Genomic DNA, 16638 nt, shown 5'->3' with positions numbered 1-16638 from the left:
CCCTTTTGTACTTTAACCATTTGCACATCGTTACAACACTGTATATATACATTATATGACATTTGTAATGTCTTTATTCTTTTGGAACTTCAGTGAGTGTAATGTTAACTGTTCATTTTTAATGTTTAGTTCACTTTTGTATATTATTTACTTCACTTGCTTTGCCAATGTTAACATATGCTTCCCATACCAATAAAGCCCCTTGAATTGATACAGACAGAACCACTGGTGTAGTGGTTGTTATAGCTAGTTACTACTGTGTCATAAGCAATTTGATAGGCTAGGCCATTACATTTGACAATTGAATCATCTTGATTGTTAATTATTATTTTTTAATATGAAAGAGGTTTTGCAGATTTTTTGGGGGGGGGCATTGAAACCAGATAAAACCCTGACCATTATTCAACCTGCCAAAGATAGGTCAAAAGGCCTAGCCTTCTGAATCCACTGTGGCCTTGTGGTAGGCTGGAGCTCATACAAAATGGTAATCCTCTGAATAGAGGGCAGGCATCTCCTCCTCTGAGGGTGTTCATCCCACTCCTAATCTCAACCTCTCCCCTCCTCTACCTCTCCCTGGGCTATGCTTATTGTCTGTCTGACCCGGTCTTCTGTCTGCCCCCCCTTGCCTGCCCCCCTCAGGCAGCCTGGCCGCTCTCCCTGTGCCCCAGTTTGGCCTGCCTGACTGCCTAATGCTGGGTGAGCGTGAAAGCCTCTAGCGCTGCACTGCAGTCAGTCAGAGTTGGGGCCAGAGCAGGGCAGTGCAGAGAGATCTGAGAAGTGTAGCGCTGTCGACATCAGCAGCTAATTAACACTGACGTGCAGTTTGCATCTCCGGGCCAAAGGTCACTTTACAATCAGGGATGTCAGCACTCAGCAGGTAAGGCCTCGCAGGGGCCTGTAGGGCAAGGTAGAGTAGAGCAGGGTAGAGCATGGTAGAGTAGAGCAGGGTAGAGCACAGTAGAGTAGAGCAGAGGGTAGAGCAGAGCAGGGTAGAGTAGAGCAGAGCAGGGTAGAGTAGAAAACCGCCGCTAACCAAAAAACAAAGGTAATGCACACAGACTAGACAAAGGAACATGCACATATATTGTGCTGACTGTTGCAAGACACTGGTTGCCACAGTATCGGTGAATCCCAAACCATCCACTCTCGCTCGGAGGGCCCTCCGAGTGAGTGATTTGTGATTCAGCCTATGACTTGAGATCAGTCCCACGTTGTTGTGACTTGAAAGAGGGTTTTCACACATGAAGCAATAGTAGGAATTTCCACCAAGTAATGCTGAAACTGGAGCCCTTACCTTGGGAGTTACAACCTCATTTCAGAGTCAGATATGGCCTTATTTATTTCCATAAACAGATGGTTTATTTGAGGCTAAGCGCTCACACTGTTGGCAATTAGTCAGGCAGCTTTCCATTCCCGTCTATCTGCTACACAAACAGACAGGAAATCAAAGCTACACATGACAGTGAGACCAGTCTCCCAGTCAATAAAGTACATTACCAGCCCAGCATGGGTGTCCATGTGAGAGATTGGGGGAAATGCAGGCTCAGAGCTATGCTGTCCTCACTGACCCACACACACACAGTGGAAGTGCTTTAATGGCAAACACACACTGAAGTGACACACACAACTCTGCTACGGTTTCCATGGCAACATATATCCACACTTTCTTTGTGGCTCTGCCTGACAGGCTCTCATCCAATGTAAACCCAAAAGGTCACATGACCAGTGTGTGTCTGCGCCATAAGAGGATTAGAGGAAGTCTTTGATTTTCTAAAGCCAGACTCAGACTGCCACCCTGCTCTGAGCTAACCATGCTGTCTATAGTATAACACCCCCCTGCTCTGAGCTAACCATGCTGTCTATAGTATAACACCCCCTGCTCTGAGCCAACCATGCTGTCTATAGTATAACACCTCCCCTGCTCTGAGCTAATCATGCTGTCTATAGTATAACACCCCCTGCTCTGAGCTAATCATGCTGTCTATAGTATAACACCCCCCCTGCTCTGAGCTATACTATGGACAGCATGGTTAACACCCCCTGCTCTGAGCTAACCATGCTGTCTATAGTATAACACCTCCCCTGCTCTGAGCTAACCATGCTGTCTATAGTATAGCACCTCCCCTGCTCTGAGCTAACCATGCTGTCTATAGTATAACACCCCCCTGCTCTGAGCTAACCATGCTGTCTATAGTATAACACCTCCCCTGCTCGGAGCTAGCCATGCTGTCTATAGTATAACACCCCCTGCTCTGAGCTAACCATGCTGTCTATAGTATAACACCTCCCCTGCTCTGAGCTAACCATGCTGTCTATAGTATAACACCTCCCCCTGCTCTGAGCTAACCATGCTGTCTATAGTATAACATCTCCCCCTGCTCTGAGCTAACCATGCTGTCTATAGTATAAACACCCCTTCCCTGCTCTGAGCTAACCATGCCGTACATCCAGATCCTTGCCATCCAGGACCTCTATACCAGGTGTTGTCAGAGGAAGGCCCAAAAATTGTCAAAGACTCCAGCCACCCAAGTCAAAGACTGTTCTCTCTCCTACCACACAGCATTCGGTACCGATGCACCAAGTCTGGAACCAACAGGACCCAGAACAGCTTCCACCCCTAAACCATAAAACTGCTAAATAGTTAACCAAATAGCTACCCGGACTATCTGCATTGACCGCTTTTTCAATAACTATTTTGAATCATCACATATGCTGCTGCTACTGTTAATTATCTACTGAATCTTGTTGCCTAGTTACTTTACCACTATCTATAGACAAATATTTACCTAAATTACCTCGTACCCCTACATATCAACTTGGAACTGGTACCCTATGTATATAGCCAACTTATCATTACTCCTTGTGTATTTATTCCTTATGTTAATATTTTTTTAAATGTCTCCCTGCATCGTTGGGAAGGGCCTGTAAGTAAGCATTTCACTGTTAGTCTACACCTGTTGTTTACCAAGCATGTGACATAACATTTGATTTGAGATGGCTACTGTGGTACTGTATTCAAATCAAATCAAATTTTATTTGTCACATACACATGGTTAGCAGATGTTAATGCGAGTGTAGCGAAATGCTTGTGCTTCTAGTTCCGACAATGCAGTAATAACCAACAAGTAATCTAACTAACAATTCCAAAACTACTGTCTTATACACAGTGTAAGGGGATAAAGAATATGTACATAAGGATATATGAATGAGTGATGGTACAGAGCAGCATAGGCAAGATACAGTAGATGGTATCGAGTACAGTATATACATATGAGATGAGTATGTAAACAAAGTGGCATAGTTAAAGTGGCTAGTGATACATGTATTACATAAGGATGCAGTCGATGATATAGAGTACAGTATATACGTATGCATATGAGATGAATAATGTAGGGTAAGTAACATTATATAAGGTAGCATTGTTTAAAGTGGCTAGTGATATATTTACATCATTTCCCATCAATTCCCATTATTAAAGTGGCTGGAGTTGAGTCAGTGTCAGTGCAGTGTGTTGGCAGCAGCCACTCAATGTTAGTGGTGGCTGTTTAACAGTCTGATGGCCTTGAGATAGAAGCTGTTTTTCAGTCTCTCGGTCCCAGCTTTGATGCACCTGTACTGACCTCGCCTTCTGGATGATAGCGGGGTGAACAGGCAGTGGCTCGGGTGGTTGATGTCCTTGATGATCTTTATGGCCTTCCTGTAACATCGGGTGGTGTAGGTGTCCTGGAGGGCAGGTAGTTTGCCCCCGGTGATGCGTTGTGCAGACCTCACTACCCTCTGGAGAGCCTTACGGTTGAGGGCGGTGCAGTTGCCGTACCAGGCGGTGATACAGCCCGCCAGGATGCTCTCGATTGTGCATCTGTAGAAGTTTGTGAGTGCTTTTGGTGACAAGCCAAATTTCTTCAGCCTCCTGAGGTTGAAGAGGCGCTGCTGCGCCTTCTTCACAATGCTGTCTGTGTGAGTGGACCAATTCAGTTTGTCTGTGATGTGTATGCCGAGGAACTTAAAACTTGCTACCCTCTCCACTACTGTTCCATCGATGTGGATAGGGGGGTGTTCCCTCTGCTGTTTCCTGAAGTCCACAATCATCTCCTTAGTTTTGTTGACGTTGAGTGTGAGGTTATTTTCCTGACACCACACTCCGAGGGCCCTCACCTCCTCCCTGTAGGCCGTCTCGTCGTTGTTGGTAATCAAGCCTACCACTGTTGTGTCGTCCGCAAACTTGATGATTGAGTTGGAGGCGTACGTGGCCACGCAGTCGTGGGTGAACAGGGAGTACAGGAGAGGGCTCAGAACGCACCCTTGTGGGGCCCCAGTGTTGAGGATCAGCGGGGAGGAGATTTTGTTGCCTACCCTCACCACCTGGGGGCGGCCCGTCAGGAAGTCCAGTACCCAGTTGCACAGGGCGGGGTCGAGACCCAGGGTCTCGAGCTTGATGACGAGCTTGGAGGGTACTATGGTGTTGAATGCCGAGCTGTAGTCGATGAACAGCATTCTCACATAGGTATTCCTCTTGTCCAGATGGGTTAGGGCAGTGTGCAGTGTGGTTGAGATTGCATCGTCTGTGGACCTATTTGGGCGGTAAGCAAATTGGAGTGGGTCTAGGGTGTCAGGTAGGGTGGAGGTGTTATGGTCCTTGACTAGTCTCTCAAAGCACTTCATGATGACGGAAGTGAGTGCTACGGGGCGGTAGTCGTTTAGCTCAGTTACATTAGCTTTCTTGGAAACAGGAACAATGGTGACCCTCTAGAAACATGTGGGAACAGCAGACTGGTATAGGGATTGATTGAATATGTCCGTAAACACACCGGCCAGCTGGTCTGCGCATGCTCTGAGGGCGCGGCTGGGGATGCCGTCTGGGCCTGCAGCCTTGTGAGGGTTAACACGTTTAAATGTCTTACTCACCTCGGCTGCAGTGAAGGAGAGACCGCATGTTTTCGTTGCAGGCCGTGTCAGTGGCACTGTATTGTCCTCAAAGTGGGCAAAAAGTTATTTAGTCTGCCTGGGAGCAAGACATCCTGGTCCGTGACTGGGCTGGATTTCTTCCTGTAGTCCGTGATTGACTGTAGACCCTGCCACATGCCTCTTGTGTCTGAGCCGTTGAATTGAGATTCTACTTTGTCTCTGTACTGACGGTTAGCTTGTTTGATAGCCTTGCGGAGGGAATAGCTGCACTGTTTGTATTCGGTCATGTTACCAGACACCTTGCCCTGATTAAAAGCAGTGGTTCGCGCTTTCAGTTTCAAGCGAATGCTGCCATCAATCCACGGTTTCTGGTTAGGGAATGTTTTAATCGTTGCTATGGGAACGACATCTTCAACGCACGTTCTAATGATCTCGCACACCGAATCAGCGTATTCGTCAATGTTGTTATCTGACGCAATACGAAACATATCCCAGTCCACGTGATGGAAGCAGTCTTGGATTAGAGGTCGACCGATTATGATTTTTCAACGCCGATACCGATACAGACAATTACAACAATACTGAATGAACACTTATTTTAACTTAATATAATACATCAATAAAATCAATTTAGCCTCAAATAAATAATGAAACATGTTCAATTTGGTTTAAATAATGCAAAAACAAAGTGTTGGAGAAGAAAGTAAAAGTTCAATATGTGCCATGTAAGAAAGCTAACGTTTAAGTTCCTTGCTCAGAACATGAGAACATATGAAAGCTGGTGGTTCCTTTTGACATCTTCAATATTCCCAGGTAAGAAGTTTTAGGTTGTAGTTATTATAGGACTATTTCCCTCTATACCATTTGTATTTATTAACCTTTGACTATTGGAAGTTCTTATAGGAACTTTAGTATTGCCAGTGTAATGGTATAGCTTCCGTCGAACCAGGAACACAATGACAACAGCCACCCTCGGAGCAGCGTTACCCATGCAGAACAAGGGGAAAAAAAACACTGCAAGTCTCAGAGCGAGTGACGTTTGAAACGCTATTAGCGCGCTAAATAGCCAGCCATTTCACTTCGGTTACACCAGCCTCATCTCGGGAGTTGATAGGCTTGAAGTCATAAACAGCGCAATGCTTGATGCACAACGAAGAGCTGCTGGCAAAACGCACGAAAGTGCTGTTTGAATGAATGTTTACGTGCCTGCTTCTGCCTACCACTGCTCAGTCAGATACTTAGATACTTGAATGCTTGTATGCTCAGTCAGATTATATGCAACGCAGGACACGCTAGATAATATCTAGTAATATCATCAACCATGTGTAGTTAACTAGTGATTATGATTGATTGATTGTTTTTTTATAAGATAAGTTTAATGCTAGCTAGCAACTTACCTTGGCTTACTGCATTTGCGTAACAGGCAGTCTCCTTGTGGAGTGCAACAAGAGGCAGGTCGTTATTGCGTTGGACTAGTTAACTGTAGGTTTGCAAGATTGGATCCTCCGAGCTGACAAGGTGAAAATCTGTCTTCTGCCCCTGAAGGAGGCAGTTAACCCACCGTTCCTAGGCCGTCATTGAAAATAAGAATGTGTTCTTAACTGACTTGCCTAGTTAAATAAAGATAAAATAAAGGTGTAAAAAATAATATATATATATATATATATATATATATACCGATTTCCGATTGTTATGAAAACTTGAAATCTGCCCTAATTAATCGTCCATTCCGATTAATCGGTCGACCTCTATACTGTATATCTTCCATGATAGGATGAGATATTAGCTATTCAATTCTACTAGGAGATAAGGAACATGTAATGTAAATGTGAGGCTTAAGTCTGCAGACAGACATGCTATCTGGATAAAGTCTGTTGCAGTGCTATCAGAAGTATCTAGAAGTCAAGGTCTTGAATTTCTGGCTTTGACAATCACCCCCCTACAACATTCATCCAGACTGTGTCAGTCAGTCTTGACTCAGACCTAGAGCAGGCCTGCAGTGTCTGTCAAGCCTAGCTGATCTCTTTGCAGGTGGTGGAAATGACCTCTGATCACTAGGCTCTGAGGTGACAAGGGTTACCGTGGCCTGCTGGGAGTGCATTCCCTAAAGGGGGTAAAGGGGTCAGGCCCAGGGTTTGATCCGTACGCTCCAACAAAAGAACCAGGATGTGTCGGAACAAAAGCCACTTCCTGCTGGAGAGGCTCGGAGATCTGGAAAATAGCCCCTGTAATGACGACCCCAGAGCTCTACCACAGACCTCCCATCGTGCATCTGGGTGGCTGGTTTGCTCCCCTTCCAAGATAATGATTTGATTCAGCACTACTCTGTGACTGAAACGCTATGTTTCTGCCCTCATTGTTGCCCTTTCCTTTCTGCCTGCAATGTGAGAAACATTTATTTATCACCAGGATATCCAGCATCTTTGAAGTGTCAAATATATGATTAAATCATGCTTGAAGAGCTCCCACCTCAAGACGGGAGGGTTAACCCCTGAGAATGAGAGTTGGACTTAGGAAGCTAATATAATATAATAGTGACTTAGCCAGGTTAAGGTATAAAGACCAATTCTCTCACTGTCACCATCTTTACGCTATACCTGGTCAGACTGTCATTGTCAGGGTAGTCATACCTATTCAGCTGGGACTTGAGGAGACAAAAGCCCCCCTAAACCCCTCTCTCTTTCTCCCAGAACACACGTCCAGCGACTGATGAAGAACAACACGGGCAGAGGGGGGCGTGTGGTTCACAGAACATTATTAGATCTGGGAGAGAGAGCCAGTAAAAGGAGGTTGGTGTGTGTGTGTGTGTGTCAGCCAGCAGGGAGTTGTGGAGGCCAGACTGGGGTCAGTCAGACTGACACACAATCGCCTGATTCCACTGCTCTGGCCTCGACCATCTCCAGCCACCCAGGGCCTCGGTACAGCTAGCCAGCCTGCCTGTCCCTGTCCACCCTACTAGGGAGAATACAAAAGAAATACCAGGAATGGAGATAAAGCTTGGTTAGCTCTATACATTACGTTACGTTTTGTAACTATAGCCTCAATATCCCCTTTTGAAAAAGTGTCTCACAGGAATAAATATAGAAAATATGTAGCAGACACAGCATTCTAAAACTTATCAAAGCATCATGTCTCTCACATGCATCATGCCTACATCAAAACTCTTCACTTGACGAACTCCTAGAAACCCCTCCGTGTGGCTTCCTAATCCAAACAGAGATCAATCATTCAGCAGTGACACCGTAGTACGGAGGGAAACTAGAAAAGCAGTGGGTGAAGGGTTAACTAGGCCTCAGACTCAGCGGTGTGGCTGGCTGAGGATATGGGTGTGTGATGACATAACAGTTTGGAGCAGAGTACACTGTAAGTACATGTCTGTCTCCACGGCAGCCTGTAGCGTGTCAGGACATGCCCCAAGTCTAGGACAGGAGGAGAGGACACGGCTGGCACTGACCCACACCCAACTAACCACAGACGTCTCTCTCTCACGCACTCTGTGTCTAATAAAAGACATGGAGTCCCTGTCAGGACTCAGGACAACACAAGGCAATCCCCTCAATGGGGTATGGAAATGGAAAGCAAAAAGGAATGTAGAATGTAGAAGCAGTATATAGCATGGGCTAGGTCTGCAGTGTTTCATATCCACCATGGACACACACTACTCAGAAAAACTCAACTAGACTCATTCAGGGACTTAATAAGCAAGCACCGAGAGTGGCCACACAAAGTGGCATGACCTCCACTGTATGTGAAAAATATTTGAGCAACACGGCAAACTCAGGTACAGTGATCAGTGTCAATGAGGTCATATTATGCAGTAGTCTGTCACTCAGTGACTAGCCTCTATAGTCACTGTATCGTAACACTATCGACTACAAGTAAATAAGTCATGATACTTATCTAAAGACAAGAGAGCAACTTACCATGGTGCCCCGTATATGCGGAATCCCTTGACTGTGACCTCAGAGTCCTGCAGGTAAGTACAGTTAGAGAGAAGGGCCTGAACATCGTCAAAGTCCTCTGGTCTCAGCTTAGAGACAGAGGGAAAGCGATAGTAATCCTGCTTGACCAGCTCAGCCATGAAGTCCTTGTCAAACGTCAGTTCATGGTTCCCTGCAATCACCACCTTGAATTCATAAGGTAGACTCCCTGCAGGAGAGACAGCAGGGAAGACATGTTGAATATGGATGGGATAGATAGCTTTCTGTTACTGTTCAACATAAGGCAAGTGACATGTACAGAATATAAACACTACATAGCTTTGGCCAGTAGCATGGTTTCTGGGAATACCCCAGTTGGTGAATCAATATTCATTCACTAGAATAGAAAGTTGTCTTTGAGAGGTTAAGGGAATGGTCCATGGAAGTAAAACGCCACAAATGAAAAGGTTAAGGCTTCTTGACCTCCTCAGACCAGGGTGAACTTTTCTCCCCTCTTACAAAAGAGCAATAACTGCAGATAAAGACCTTAGTTACCCAGCCAACGCACATCTCAGTCAACAAAGGGGAATTTCACCATTTTTCATTTGACCTTTTTACTTTCTTGGAGAGAGGTCCTTTGTCCCAGTTACCTCTTATATTACCGCAGCAGCTCTGTATAGGGCTCAAATTCAAAGCTCAACTCAATTTTCTCTCGGCTGTATGCTAAAATGTATTTGAAACTGAGGAGGATGGCAGTGTTTTAATGTGTGGCCGGCCTTCAAAGAAAGTTACTTCTTCCTTTCTGCCGGTTCTTAATTTCAAATGTTTAGTTTACAGTAGTAAATATTAAATAACGTCAAAGCAGACATTTTTTATGAGGAGAATAGTTTTTGCTTAAATAAGGAAGTCCAAATGATACCAAATACCGTTGGTATAGTAACTTACAGCTAATAATCTTTTATGTCAAGATAGAGGTTACTGTACAGTATGCGGAGCACGGCCGGCACGCTCATAAGGCAGGATTAGGCCACTGGCTATGACGGCAGATTGACGAGGGAGACATTTTCTGAGCTAAACTGACCAAGACCTCCAACAACAACACATAAAACCTTACATAATTCTGCCCAAAACCAATATATCTCAACCAGTGGCAAAATGGCCTTTTAAGGTGAGCACTGATGCCGCCCTGTGATAACCAGTGTCCACTTTGTCAAAGGCAGGGTGCTGTTGTAGAGACGCATTGTTGCAGTGCTCCTCCACGTTACGCCAAAAAAATGATCAAACATCAATCATGTAGCAAATACAGGATATAGTAGAAAGAGTATGGGGCCTTTTCTGTAGTCTACAGGATGGAGATAAAATCTATGACAATATAATGAGACGGACACTTTTTACATCATGCAGGTTTCTCTGATCAAATAGCCTAACCTAAATAAAAAATGTGCTGTCCCTTTAACAAACATATCCTTAAAACAGGCCAGGTCAAAGTAAAATGGATAATATGGAATAGACGATCCAACTGTTGTCCAGGAGTTTCACCCCATTGTCATGATCAGTTGCATTTAACCTTTATTTAACTAAGTCAGTTAAGAACAAATTCTTATTTTCAATGACAGCCTAGGAACAGTGGGTTAACTGGTCTAGGAACAGTGGGTTAACTGGTCTAGGAACAGTGGGATAACTGGTCTAGGAACAGTGGGTTAACTGGTCTAGGAACAATGGGTTAACTGCCTTGTTCAGGGGCAGAATGACAGATTTGTACCTTGTCAGCTCGGGGATTCGAACTTGCAACCTTTTGATTACTAGTCCAACGCTCTAACCACTAGGCTACCTGCCCCGCATCAAGCTTGTATCTGTACATTTTTGGACAAGCTGATCATAGCGATAAAAAAAAAAAAACTTCTGCATTTCCCGCTGTGGAAACACATCGCTGCAGGTTAGAGCGTTGGACTAGTAACCGAAAGGTTGCAAGTTCATATCCCTGAGCTGACAAGGTACAAATCTGTCGTTCTGTCCCTGAACAGACAGTTAACCCACTGTTCCTAGGCCGTCATTGAAAATAAGAATTTGTTCTTAACTGACTTGCCTAGTTAAATAAAGGTAAAATAAAATCGCAAATAGGCTCACGATAACTCCTGATAAAGTTGGGCAGCTGATATTCAGAGCTTAAGTAGCCAAATTGATTAGTCACATGAATCAGGACTAATAAAGCCAATGCAAAAGCCTGTTTTAATGGTCGGCCTACCATTGCAGCTGACAAAATTACATTTCAGGCAAAACTGTAGGCTACACTCATTAAGCACGGAGCAACGCCGATGCCTTTAGGACTACTTTTTTTGGTCCTGTTCGGACATCTTTTATAAAATGTTTTACAAATGGTAGGCTGACCACATAGATGGGCATTCATAAAATGTAATTTCAGGCAAAACTGTAGGCTACACCTCAGTAAGCACGGGCCGATGCCTTTTGGACGTCTCTTTTTGGGTTCAGATTTGGTGCAGTCTAGACCGGTCTTAATTTGAAAGTCCAGGGACATTCATTGATTTTTGGTCCATAAAATACATATTTTCACCTTTCATTCAGAACCTAAATTTAACCTAATTTCAACACCTGGAAAATACATATTTTACACGTCTTTTCAATATCATTTTTGGTCTGGCCTAGGGCGGCAGAACGGCAAGGACCGTCCCTGATGCTGAGGGTTGAGAGCAAAAAAACAGCAGTGTGTGTGTGACTCTCTTTACCTAGCCAGTCATTGAATTTCTTGACCTCAGAGGGTAGGCCCAGTTCAGTGAAGTCCCCAGTATGAAGCAGGACATCTCCGTATGGCATCTGGATCCCATCCGTCCTGGAGTGTGTGTCCGACACGCAGACAAAACGTGTATGACCGGAGGGTTTAGGGGCGTCATAGGGAATGGGCTCCACCCTGTCATCGAAGAGGGACAGCAGAATCAGTGTAGGAGTTTGTGTCAAATTATTAAAGCAGCCCTCAATTTCAAAATGTAACCTAGGTTGTCAATGTGACACATGCAGCAACCTCCAATATAAAATAATATTACAAATAAAACAGCCTTCTCTAAAGATGTCTAAGGAATCCCAAACTGGAATTGGCCGTCCAACCTTTAAGCTAGTGCAGGTCCCCCATAAAGTCTCACAGTTGCCTCGTCATTGGGAGCCAGACTGTGATTGTGAACTCATGTGGAATTTTGGGCTGCCAGGGCTGGCCAACTGCGATGCATGGAATCATGCTGGCAAATTATAGATTAAGCTGCTAGTTTGAATGAGTCGACCAAGGTGTTTTAATGCAAATCATCACAAAGTCCAGGAGGTTTTTCATTACTCCCTACTCTTGCCATGTGTCCATCAGATATGAATGAATTACCGTACCTATATCTCTATCACTGTTGACTTTGGCTTCTTCTGTTAATTACACTCTACACTGTGCTGTTCTAAAATGCTCCATCCGATTTGATTACTATAGCTTCAATAAACAATTTAACTGATACAAGGTCCATCTCGCTGTTGTACTGAGACATCTGTCCATGGTCTAAGACAAATAGACAAAGAGAGCGCAGATGTGATTTAAAAACTGCAATTTAAAAAAAGGTTAATCGTGGACTAAATGAAAAACACTGGTTAACAGAAGTCCTGACTTCAATAAAGACAACATCTGACTTACACCTTTGTTTTGTCTCTGCTAGAAAAGCTAGTTTTGTGTGTCAGTCAGTCAGTCAGTCAGTCAGCCAGCCAGCCAGCCAGCCAGCCAGCCAGCCAGCCAGCCAGCCAGCCAGCCAGCCAGCCAGCAGCACCTGCCTCCCACTCTGACCAACCCGGGCCCACCCATCCCATCCACAGCAACACTCATTACATCCTAATGATTAGAAGTCAATAGGGAAGTTACTTAGAATTGAGCTGTGACCCAGAGGTCAAAGGAGCATTGTTAAATAGCTTATAAACCCACCTCACCTCTGACCTCAGTTACATTAATAACATGAAAGGTGGCTTCCGCCTCACACACTTTAACCTCACACACTGTAGGTTATTTGACAGGGCACTGAGGATAACCAAACATGTTTAAGTCATACTCCATCTTTTCAAGACAAGCTAATGTGTGCTGAGAATAGAGCACACAGAAGGTATGGTGGTGGATGTTATGAGGCCAGATGTCCATATATTTAGTCTTTTGTTTGAACACATTCATCAATCAATCAATCAATCAATCCTCTGTGCACTGTAATGGCCCATCAGATGAAAAGGAGATAGATACAGTGCAGGTCTGCGGCTAGATAGATACTCACATGTGGACATGGGGTGGTTGGAAGCGGCTCTGGTTAATGTTGTAGTGGGTGAAGGCCTGTGTGGGGTTGGAGCTGTACTCGTCCACAGTGATGGTCACCTTGCCCTGAGAGGGGGGGTTTCTGTGAGCCATGGCTCTGCTGCTTGGGACATGGGCAGTTAGTTTACCAGGATCCAGAACCATTTTAGGGAGTGGGCATCATTCAGAACAGCCCCGTTCACTAACTCAGACCCACCGGCCCTCTGGACAACTGGCCACAATCTGTACCAGCGCAAACAAGAAGAGAGGAGCACACCTCAAAATACAGTAATTGTGCAGCAGACATGATTAAAAATAATGTGTTGCTGTAAATGACAGCTTTAAGTGAACCACTTGTGTTGTACAAAAGCAACATCAAGAAGACACCCAGAATTATAAGAATTATTCAACCACTAATATCAGAAGAGGTGATACACTTTCATATTTCTCGCTAATGTCTTCTGAAGTGCTGATAGATTTTACCTACAGTAGATAGGATACAAAACAAGCTTGAACATTAAACCTTTAACAATACTGTAACGTCAATACTGTAACGTAGGAAATATATAATATCAAACTACTGTACGCATTGTGTTCCAATCAAAATAACCCAGGCCTACATTTTCTTTTACAAATGTAAAAGTGACAGAGTGAATTGATACAATGTAACCAAACGAATTGTAGTTGCTGTATTGGCCAGATGACAAAACAGTGAACTTAAACTACACCACTTTCGTTCAAGACATTGGAAACTGAAAATTAAAACATAAAAACTACCCAGACGAATTTAACATTAGCAGGTTAGCAGCGGTGCAGAGTGCAGACAGACATTTACTATCAGTCAACTGTAACAAGCTGATTATCTACAAGCTGAACTGTAAAGAGGATGTTTTACCTAAAAACATATGTTCCCTCTAATTTTGGTTTCACGCTGCAACATTTGGAAAATGGGATTTTTAAATATATGCACCATTTCTACCAATCAGCCTAAAGACACAGAAGAGACTAAATTGAACCTCTCACCCGATATTAGAAGATCGTGTTCTTCCTCTTTTATTCTAGGCCTATTCTGCATTACAGAACAAAATACAAACATAAACCAAGCTCTCTCATCTACAATATTACGAATAGCAACATTTACAGCCTCGACGGAAATCTCTGTATCCGAATGGCTCGTAAATGACAAATCACCCCTAACCCACCGCTTTGTGCCTCGTTATTTTTTCCCAGCGATGTTCTTGCCAAACGGTTGGCGAGTTCCGTTCATCCGGTAGATATGTTCTCAGGGTTAGCTCTCTCTCTATGTTGTCAAAAACGCCGTCCCATAGATAACGCAGACAACTTGGAGGTCTTGAGAGGTGGAGGTCGTGGCTAGCAGGGCAGAACCTTCGACCCTGGGAGACCCTCGGCTGGCTCTTGAGGAAATGCGACAGAAAGGCAACGGGCGAGATAGGAGCCTCGATGTGAGAAGAGAAGGGGGGAGCCCGAGAGAGCGGAGCAGCGCGAGTCTGCGAGAGGACTGCCACCGGGGTCAGAGAGCACACAGTAGGCTACAGAAGCTCAGAGCCAAGGAGGCGACTGCACTGGGACAACTGTTAGTAGAATTGTAAATAGGATTAAAAGCAAGCTATTTTTGAACCATTTATATTTTTGGATAGCCTACAAATGGGCTCATTTAGCCATAGACGACTTTGTTGCCTAAGAAGTTTTAGGGTATTCTTCCACGTCTGTTTAAAGAAATAGTCGGTGTTGTATTGCACTATATTTTAATTGTTAAAACGTATTATACAAAATACGACAATAATTAACATTATACAGAATAAAATACACATTTGAACTGTTAAATGTAAGGTCCTACATGTCAGGGTAAATTAAAATAATGATGTCCACTTGGAAATGATAAGAAAACAGACTATACATTTGTGAATAAACTGTTATGACCCGTTGTACTGCATGTTGCCTTCTTAATGCATGCAGTATCCTCAATCTCAATAGCAGCAAAGGAGAAAAGAAAAAGTAACACTATTCTTCAACTAGTTTTTATGTATACATGAACAACAGTGCATAACATACAGTATGTTGGTGTGCTGTATGCAGAGTCTTGTGATCCTATGCAGTAACAGTTGAGGTGGTCTAATCTCCCAGAGGAAGTGATTAGGTCTAAGTGCTGTTATGTGGCCCTGTTCCTTAATGTAAGGCCCCTTCAGCAAACAAAATATGCATTATTTTGCTTTTCTACTGACACGGGTGCATAACCTGTCTCCATGCAATTACCTCATACTTAGGATATTTTCATTTAGTTGTAATGTATTATAGAGGAAAAAATGACCTTTCCTTGGTGGTGATTCACACTTCAGCACTTCCTAGATAACAATATCTGGTGCTTTTCGATGTAGGTGTGTGTATGTGACGGTTTGTGGGAGTCATGCAGTATGTACAAGGATGGGTATTTCTCTAAGCCTTCATATCCTCTCCTTCTTTTCTCCCTCTTTAACTGTTGCCTTAGTGTGTGAGGATAGGCTGAAGGGCTTCAGTTCTATGGCAACCAGACTGGTGAGTATTTCATGACGTCTGTCCATGTCAAGTGATGGTATGCCACCGTCGATGCTCTTTTGAGTAATTTGTGCTTTCGCCGAGGGGTTGCATGGTTCAGTTGAATCTGTTGATGGCAAAAAATGTTCCTGAAAATGGACAGTACAGTAATTTGGGTGGCAGGTAGCCTAGTGGTTAGAGCGTTGGACTAGTAACCGAAAGGTTGCAAGATCAAATCCCCGAACCGACAAGGTAAAAATCTGTCGTTCTGCCCCTGAACAAGGCAGTTAACCCACTCTTAGGCTGCCATTGAAAATAAGAATTTGTTCTTAACTGACTTGCCTGGTAAAATAAAATAAATCTAGAAAATAAGGAACAAAGCCTGTGATAAAACAGTTTAGCAGAAAAGCCAATCTTAGCCTTGAGACCATGCTGCTTACCATTCTACTCCAAATTATATTTATTCAAAGCTATCTACATCAGTGACAGTACAGTCTCCTGTATGGGAAAAGATGACCCTCAGTTGACCTCAAAAATAATAATTAAGTGGACTTATCCATAATGCTAGGTAGAGAAATCAATAGGGTGGCTGGCTGCTCACACAATGCAGTGTGGCTCTTTCAAGCAGCAGTGGTCTATGGGTTAAGGAGAGCCCTGGTGGATCCCAGTGAATGCAGCAGCTTGGGTTGAGCCCACCCTCTGGAGCCATATTGACTGATTCAGCAACTGAGGTAATCAGTGGAAGGAGATACAAATATCTCCCCACCTACCCCTACCATACATACAAGCACACACCAACCAACTCCCCATTTCTCTGCCAGCCCCATATGCTCTCCTCCATTGTCTACCCCACCTCAGTTGTGAAAATCCCAAGGTTCAAATAGATGGCCGTATATGTACTCTGGTTTCTTGGCTAAAAACAGCCTGTGGATATTGGTTTACTATTGGCAAATGGTCAGACATTCT

General features: G+C 44.0%; 1 protein-coding gene across 2 annotated transcripts in view; it reads right to left on the bottom strand.

Annotated features, from left to right (window-relative positions):
* LOC112244583 (metallophosphoesterase MPPED2) overlaps window positions 1–14717 on the bottom strand; it is a 28564-nt gene extending 13847 nt beyond the window's left edge. The window contains exons 1-4 of one of the 2 annotated variants that reach the window (XM_024412295.2): window positions 14343–14717; window positions 13124–13383; window positions 11570–11751; window positions 8829–9054 (exon numbers count right to left, since the gene is read on the bottom strand). In XM_024412295.2, coding sequence (XP_024268063.1) covers window positions 8829–9054; window positions 11570–11751; window positions 13124–13305 — 590 coding nt within the window. In that variant the 5' untranslated portion in view covers window positions 13306–13383; window positions 14343–14717. Of the gene's footprint in view, window positions 1–8828; window positions 9055–11569; window positions 11752–13123; window positions 13384–14163; window positions 14302–14342 lie in introns of those variants that run through there. The other variant, XM_024412296.2, reaches the window with a different exon arrangement.
* Window positions 14718–16638: the final 1921 nt, after the last annotated feature.

This window comes from Oncorhynchus tshawytscha, linkage group LG19, assembly GCF_018296145.1.
Source record: "Oncorhynchus tshawytscha isolate Ot180627B linkage group LG19, Otsh_v2.0, whole genome shotgun sequence".
NCBI lineage: Eukaryota > Metazoa > Chordata > Actinopteri > Salmoniformes > Salmonidae > Oncorhynchus > Oncorhynchus tshawytscha.
This window is presented reverse-complemented; position numbering and strand designations above follow the sequence as displayed.